General features: G+C 30.8%; 2 protein-coding genes across 2 annotated transcripts in view; both read left to right on the top strand.

Moving 5' to 3' along the window:
- Positions 1–1,414, top strand: part of LOC123014623 (solute carrier family 15 member 2-like) — a 4,845-nt gene extending 3,431 nt beyond the window's left edge. Inside the window, exons 9-14 of the mRNA XM_044413832.1 lie at positions 360–463; positions 516–662; positions 713–827; positions 879–1,007; positions 1,052–1,159; positions 1,215–1,414. Coding sequence (XP_044269767.1) covers positions 360–463; positions 516–662; positions 713–827; positions 879–1,007; positions 1,052–1,159; positions 1,215–1,379 — 768 coding nt within the window. The 3' untranslated portion in view covers positions 1,380–1,414. The remainder of the gene's footprint in view (positions 1–359; positions 464–515; positions 663–712; positions 828–878; positions 1,008–1,051; positions 1,160–1,214) is intronic.
- Positions 1,415–2,869: 1,455 nt separating this feature from the next.
- On the top strand, positions 2,870–5,433 carry LOC123014900. The gene is given in 2 exon segments (XM_044414202.1): positions 2,870–2,943; positions 3,804–5,433. Coding segments are annotated over 2 exon segments (1,704 nt in total).
- Positions 5,434–7,720: the final 2,287 nt, after the last annotated feature.

Genomic DNA, 7,720 nt, shown 5'->3' with positions numbered 1-7,720 from the left:
GACATATTACCCCATTTTGCCCTATGCGACGGGCATAATGGGGCAAATTGCATTACTATTTTTTTTATTCAATATAAAATAAATGTTTTGTTTTTTATAAGTTAAAATGTTAGTAATAAATAATTAATACTGTAACAATAATATTGCCTCATTTACAGACTCTCATAGTTTTAAGTTTTTTTAAAATTCGACTTCAAACATTAAGTACCCCATTTTGCCCGCCTCTCCCCTACATATCTGTCAAGCTAAACTATAAGTATATCCGATTGCAATGTGCAAGTGACTCTCAATTTTGATTTTTGTTGCTAACTCAAACATTCATAACCTCTCAGTAGATAATAAAATGATTTTTTTACAAGACGGATACAGTTCTTATTGGAATAAACGTCGACAATAAGATTAAGTCATTTATTACTGATCCAGTTGATTACCAAAAGTCGCTCAGTGGCAAACCAAGAATAAGGTTTTTCCTCGAGTTTGACTTAATTACAATTTTAACAAAAATGTTATTTCAGAGTTGCGTATATCAAAAGTTCTATACTTTTACATGACATAACGGTTTCGTTGCGAAATCAAGCAGGTCTGAAGGATGTTTACTTTGTCCATAGCTCCAATTCTTCTTTTTTGGCAGATTCTGCTTATATGGAGTTGCCCCAAGGAATGTAAGTAAAAAGTTGTAAAAAGAAACGTCGATTCGTATCAATTCTTTTAGTTATGATTGCGTCGTTGCATCTAAAGAAATTCCTATACTTCATGCGGAAAGTTTTACTTTAGACTTAGGAGGGGTTTATTCTCTTGTAATAAGAGAAAGAAATATGAAAATTGAGGTAGGCTATGTTCTATGATACATTTATACTCTTAATAAACTACCGTTTCAGTTTTTTAAATTGTACATTATGTCGGCACCAAACACCATCAACATATTGTGGTTGCTACCACAGTATTTTCTTATTTCAGTAGCGGAAATTTTGTTTGGAGTTTCCGGTTTAGAATTTTCCTTTACTCAAGTATTTATCCCATTTTTTTGATCAAATTTAAAGTAGTGTTTTAGGCTCCGAAAAGTATGAAAACTGTTACTATAGCCGGATGGTATTTATCAGTAGCTGTAGGAAATTTTCTAGTGATATTAATCACACAAGCAAATTTGTTTAAAAGTCAGGTAAACATTAAAAGGATTAATTAAAAAAAAGAAATAAATTTATTTTTCGTTACAGGCGCAAGAATTTTTTCTTTTTGCTGTAGTAATGGTGGCTGATATGATGGTATTTATTGAAATGGCTTCGCACTATAAGTTTGTGCAGTTAGAAGCAGACAGTTCTGTGAATTTTGCCAATCAAGAACAGTTACCTCTAATTCCAAATTCGCCAACCAGTCCGTAAGCTAACGAAGTTTAAAAATTTGTTTTAATAAACTGGAATTAAAAGTATAGTCTTTGTTTAATTATCGATTGATTACCAAATATTTATCTAGGTAGAAAGTGATTAAAACACATACTTCCGTCTGATTACGCTATCCGACAGATTTATAGGTTTTTTTCCCTCTTTTAGACGAAAGAGGATGTAGTTTATATTTTTTGGTATGTTGAATACTTGAAAGCAGTTTAAAAATTTGTTGAAGGTATTAAAAAAAATTGCTTCAAATTTTGAAAATGTTTTTTGGCACTTGCCTATTTAGAAAAGTGACAAAAGTAGGTCGCTTTTATTTATGTTTTCAGGCAGTATGTACAATTACGTTTTTCAAGTCCCATATTACGAAAGTTTGATTTGTTTTTCCCTGAGAAAAATTATATCAATTTACTATTTCAAGTATCAGGAAATAGAAATTAAATTAGAATGTAAAGACTTTTAACTGCTAATCAATTTTAGTAAATGAAAACCTATTTTTTAATATGTTATACTGGTACTGTTATACATAATACACAGTCAGCGGCAACATTATGGAATAATCTTATTTATTAAAACTAAAAATGTTTTCTTGATTCACTTTGATTCAGTTTTAAAAATCACCATGTTTATGTGTTTGTTTATTATATACTTTTTTTTTCTTTCTTTTTTTTCTCATTATTATTATTATATCAGTAGGTATATTATTAGAATTATTGTTATTTATTTTACGTAAAAGGGGTTTCCCGTCGATAAAGTATTATTATTATTATTTTGTTTTGGCAAAAATACAAATTGCTGCAGTTCAGATGGTTGTCTTGTTTTTAATGGTGTGTAATAATCTGCCACTGTTTTGTTTTCTCTAGTATTGTAGTTCTCTAGTCTGTAATTTAAAAAATGTTGATAGAGAAGAAAAAAAGAATTATTGTGCAGTTTATTTCATACTACTCGCGTTATAATAAACAAATATATGGTTTATTGTTTAAATTAATATAAAACCTTATTGTTGTATGTAATGTAAAAAATAGCCATTAAACAAATCGTGTTTCAAATAAGTATTTAAATGTGATAAAAAAATTACTTTTTGAGCTAAATATTTATATATGCACAATTTATAAGTTCATCGAGGTTTTCAAAATGAAAATTCACCAGCAAATTTGAAAAAATTCTAAACTTAACTTAATCTTGTTGAATTAAAAATTGGCAATAGTAATTGGTTTTACTTCATGATTATTATTAACCAGTTTGTTTCTAGTGGTCTGCGCGATGTCTTTCCATCTGTGCAATTTAATTGGCGAGTAAAAGACCTATACGCAATGACCTTATTTGTTCCTTTTGGTTTCATTATCTTTTAGGAATTCCACTTTACAATAATACAGTTGTTTATTTCGGTACAAAATACAACACTTTAATAGGCTGCTGTTGACGAGGTTTTTCTACACTTTTGTTTTGTATACTGTTCTCATTGACAAAAGACTTAATTATTTATGTTTATTTGTATTACAGATTGTAGCCGAACCAAAGTAAAAATGAATGAGAGTTCTTCTCTAAACGATTCTAAGGTGAGGGTAAGAAATATATTTGTTAAGTCAGGTTTATTGGTGGAATTTACAATCATTAGTAAAACTCTCCTGTATTAGAAATTAACGGTGGCAATAATTTATTATTAGTAATAATAAGTACATATACAGGGCTGTTCCGTTTTGATTGTTATAAACTTAAACAGGTGATAGAATATTCAATTTTAAGACAAAAGTTTCCTATGAACATGTATCAAAAAATCTTACGTAAGCAAACTACACCCTCTGTAAGAGATGCGTTTTTAATGGGGTTTTCCCAATATTGCAGAATAGATAAAATTACAAGAGTTGGTAGAGCTGATTACTTTTAAACACCTGAACGAATTTAAAGATCAGTTGTCGAAATTTTTAATCACAAGTCTCTTAAACGGTGAAACAAATTTAATTTTTAATTTTTATCCTTTTTATGGTTTGTAAGACAAATTATTAACTGATTTTACTCAAAAACGGTAAGTTTTATTGAAGAAACGAAAGAGACCTCTTTTTTGTGAAAAACTATGAAATTTAGAATTTTGTGGCTGAAAGTGGCAAAAACCAACCGCCAAAATAGTTAGGGTACTTTTTACCCTAAACTCCCCAGTTTAGGACGCCCCTGAGTAAAAATTTGACATTTTATCTTCGAATTCATTTGGGTTTATAAAGGTTATCAGTTGTACCAAATTTTGTAATTTTATCCACTATGGTTTCAATGTGGCTGCCTTATATAAAATATTTCGATATATGTCATCTGGTTAAATTTGTAAGAATAAAAATGGAACACCTGTATAATTTTCAGAAACTTTCAATTTAAAAACCACAAAAATAATCCTAATCACTTTATTTATAACTTTTTCTGTTTTTTGGATTCAGAAAAGTCGCTGTGCGAACTGTCAAGTCATGATTTTGCCCAAATCAAAGAGACAATTACGTTTGTGGACAAGACCCTGTTTATCAAATGTTTCTTAAGTGATACTTGTAAAATAGTATTACTAACAGCGCCTAGAGCTTTTGGAAAAACTACCCTCATGAATATGTTGAAGCAGTTCCTACTAGGAAAAACCGATTTATTTAAGAACCTAAAGATTTTTACCGAGGAAAAACGATTTTTTTCAAAGCACTGCAAATCTCATCCTGTGATACATATTGATCTCGGGAGTGTTTGTGGTAGCAGTTTTGCTGGAGTTAAGAGCAGTATGGCATCGGCTATAAATTGTGCATTCCAAGAACACCGATACCTGGTGAAGAAGACTGAGGATGGTACATTAATCTGGGCAAGTGAGAAGTTAAGCATTTCTAGCATAAATATAAAAACGTTTGAAAAATATTACTATTATGAAAAGTGCCTCATGTTAAGTGAAGTTCATTTGGAAACTAGCTTAAAATTTTTATCGAAAGTTTTACATACACATTATGAGGAAAAGGTTTTCCTACTCATCGATGAATACGATGCTCCTGCGATGGGTCTAGTATTTGAGATTTGTTCGAATAAGGATGACATTAAATTAATTGATGATTGTCTAAAACGTTTCATGGCTAACACGCTGAAATTCAATGACTCCATAGAACGCTCATTAATATTTGCTTGTGTTCGGTTGGCCAGAGCTTACTCAGGGGATGCAGGAAGAGTTATAGAACATTATCCATTCCTAAGTGATGTTCGATACGCACCGTACTTAGGATTTACGGATGACGAGGTAAAGCAGCTACTTGAGCTTCCAGAAATTAAAGCTGCTTGTGGGAAAGTAACATTCAAAATAATTACGAAATGGTATGAGGGATGTATGGTGTCTAATAGCCCATTGAAAATATTCAGTAACTGGTCAGTCTTAAACCTTTTGGAAATGGTTTTTTCAACCGGTACGCTCAAATATTCATCTTTCTGGATTAATACAAGTCATATAATAAACCTGAAGGAACTGTTTGCAGAACCTTTAATTCGACAGAACATTGAGGAACTTATTTTTGGTGGTGAAATAAAAATAACAACAGTTACATCAGTGGATGTCCAGCATCTTTAGCGTTTACAGCAACTGACTTCTTTAGAGTTTGATGAAATATCGAAGGAAATTGTGGACTTATTTTTGCAATTCTTGGCTGATTGTGGTTACTTTAATATATTGTCAATTGATAAGAAAAAAGATGAAATTGAAACAAACACCGAAGATAAACATATAGAAGAAGACGCTGATTTTGAAAAGAACTCGACATATTGTATTTTAAAAATACCTAATTTTGAAATTAAGCAATATATCCGCAACGTTTGCTATAGTGAAGCACTGACAATAGTATGTAACTTCAACTTGAAAGCTACATCCATTACAAATTGTTTAAGTGATCTTGCAAACGCCGTGTTAGTATTAGTTTCTGAACCACAGAGGATCATAAACGAAAAAGAACTTCATCACATCTTGTATACTCTGGCATATAACTCCAGATACTTCGTAACACACAGTGAGGTCCAGGTCAAGAAAAAAGAAAGGGACCAGGGATAGCCAATACCCTAGATGTGGTGATAATCAGTAAGAAGTTTGGAATCATTTTTGAATACAAAATGAATTCCAAGTCAAATGAAGCTTTACAACATATTTTTGAGATTCAATATTATACTAAATTTGATGAACCTGACTATAAACACATTTCAAAAAAGATTTAGGCTGATTTGGCATTCAATACAAAGGCGAAGAAAGTTTTTATAACATATCAAGTTGGAACTAAAGGAAGAAGTAAATCTGTCTGTGGTGATACATTATTATAATTTCTTGTTATGTTAAAAAAATGAAACAGGTGTTATAAGTACTCAATTTTTTATTCTGGTAATGTATTAGTTTATAGTGTTTATAATAAAATTCTGATTAGATTCCCAAATGCAATTCCAATTGTTACCAAAATACGTTTGTTCACCAAGTTCCCCAAACGGGGAATGTTTTGCACTTTTTTTATTAACTTTGGGGTGTTGAAAACCGAGGGATTTGAATAAGACTTTTGTGTTTTTACTCGTTTCATTGCCTTTTTTAGGTTTTACTAGGTTTTTAAAGTGCTTAATTGATGGTCTAGCACTAATATTTTGTCTTGAAAAGTAATGGTAGATATTGGATTTTCTGCTTTTGCAGAGGTTTCATCTGGAACCGGTGAAATATTCAAGACAAGACTGTTGATATATTTTTTTATTTTACCATTTATTATCCTGGTCCATCATTGAAAAGCCATTTTGAGGTATCTAAAAATGAGGAACTCTGACCTCTTTTTCAATAATTTTAATAACTTTTTGGGACAAATTTCCTCAATTTTCATTGGATTTTTTTTTGAAGTGCCCAAATGCCCTGGCCCAGAAATACAAAAATCCATTTCGGGGTGTCTAAAAACAAGGAATGCTGAAGGTTTTTACCTAATTATGTTTGATTTTGGAAGATTTTCAGCAGTTTTCCCAGGTGCTCATTTTTTGTTGGCCTATTGATTTTCGAGTATTTTTGGGCACATAAAAAATTATGATTTTTGAAGGATTCATGTCTTTTTCGGTTGTTTACTTTAGGGAAAACATATAATTTTTTTCGGATTCTGCCTTGTTTTGTAAGGTGCCAAATATACCTCTTTGATTTGGTGTTGTTCTTTTGCATGCGCCAAATGGCTTGGTCCAGAAATATAAAGCCATTTTGAAGTGATTAAAAACAAGGTATTTTGTTAGTTTTTAAGGGCGTTCTTGTAGTAATTTTGCTTTATTTTGGGAGATTTCAACAGTTTTTTTCTTTTACCCAATTTTTCGTGGTCTACAGATATTTGGTACTTTTGCAGTGCGTAAAAATTGATGCTTTTATAAGGATTTAGGTCTTTTTCGGTTGTTGACTTTTGGAAAAACAGCTAAATTTTTAGGGCCCTGCCTTGTTTTTTGAAGTCGCCAAATGTCCTGGTCCAGAAATAAAAAGCCATTTTGGGGTGCTTAAAAACAAGGCATTTTGTAAGTTTTTTAGACCTTTTTCGCATGTTTACTATTGGAAAAACACTAAATTTGTAGGGCTCTACCCTGTTTTTCCGCGTGCCCAATTTTTGGTGGTCTACACATATTCGAGTAGGTACTTTTGGGGTGGATAAAAATTAATACTTTTTGAGAGGTTTTAAGCCTTTTTTGGTTATTGACTTTTGGGAAAACAGCTAAATTTGTAAGATTCTGCCTTGTTTTTTAAGACGCCAAATGTCCTGGTCCAGAAGTAACATTTTAGACTCTACTGCAATTAATGACTGAAAGGAGAAATAAATTGTGTGGGAAAAATTTAGACCGTATTGTTTTTTTAAATAGCAATTTTAAATTAATACATTAGGTTTTATTTAATTTTTTTCGTCCTTTTTCTGTTTAGTTCACATCAATATTTAGAATTTTTTTTTATTTTTTGTGTTATTTTTTTTAAACTATTGTATAATGTTTAAGTTTAAAAGTTTTATAATTTGTTTTTAATGTTTGTTATTTTTTATTTCATAAATACATGATTATAATGGAATAAATTTGTCATAGGCGCATGCGCTTGTCAAAATTTCAGTATGTATGTACTATTGAATGAATTATTAGAGTGAGATAAACACATTAACTCACTGTACGTGAGAAAGAAACAAATGATTTTATTTGATAATTCGGTAATGCGCTCTTATTCATTTCTTCTTAACGATTGATTTTTAATGAATGAATGAATTTTCTACTATCGAATAATTCGAATGACGGACCACTATCGAATTATTCGTTAAGATTCATTCAATTGTGCCCATCACTAATCTATCGTCCAGGTGACTGCT

Source organism: Tribolium madens, unplaced genomic scaffold, assembly GCF_015345945.1.
Source record: "Tribolium madens isolate multiple individuals breed KSU strain unplaced genomic scaffold, Tmad_KSU_1.1 Scaffold_97;HRSCAF=244;Tcas5.2_LG3a, whole genome shotgun sequence".
NCBI lineage: Eukaryota > Metazoa > Arthropoda > Insecta > Coleoptera > Tenebrionidae > Tribolium > Tribolium madens.
The sequence above is the reverse complement of the archived record's forward strand: the minus strand, read 5'-3'. Positions and strand labels throughout refer to the sequence as shown.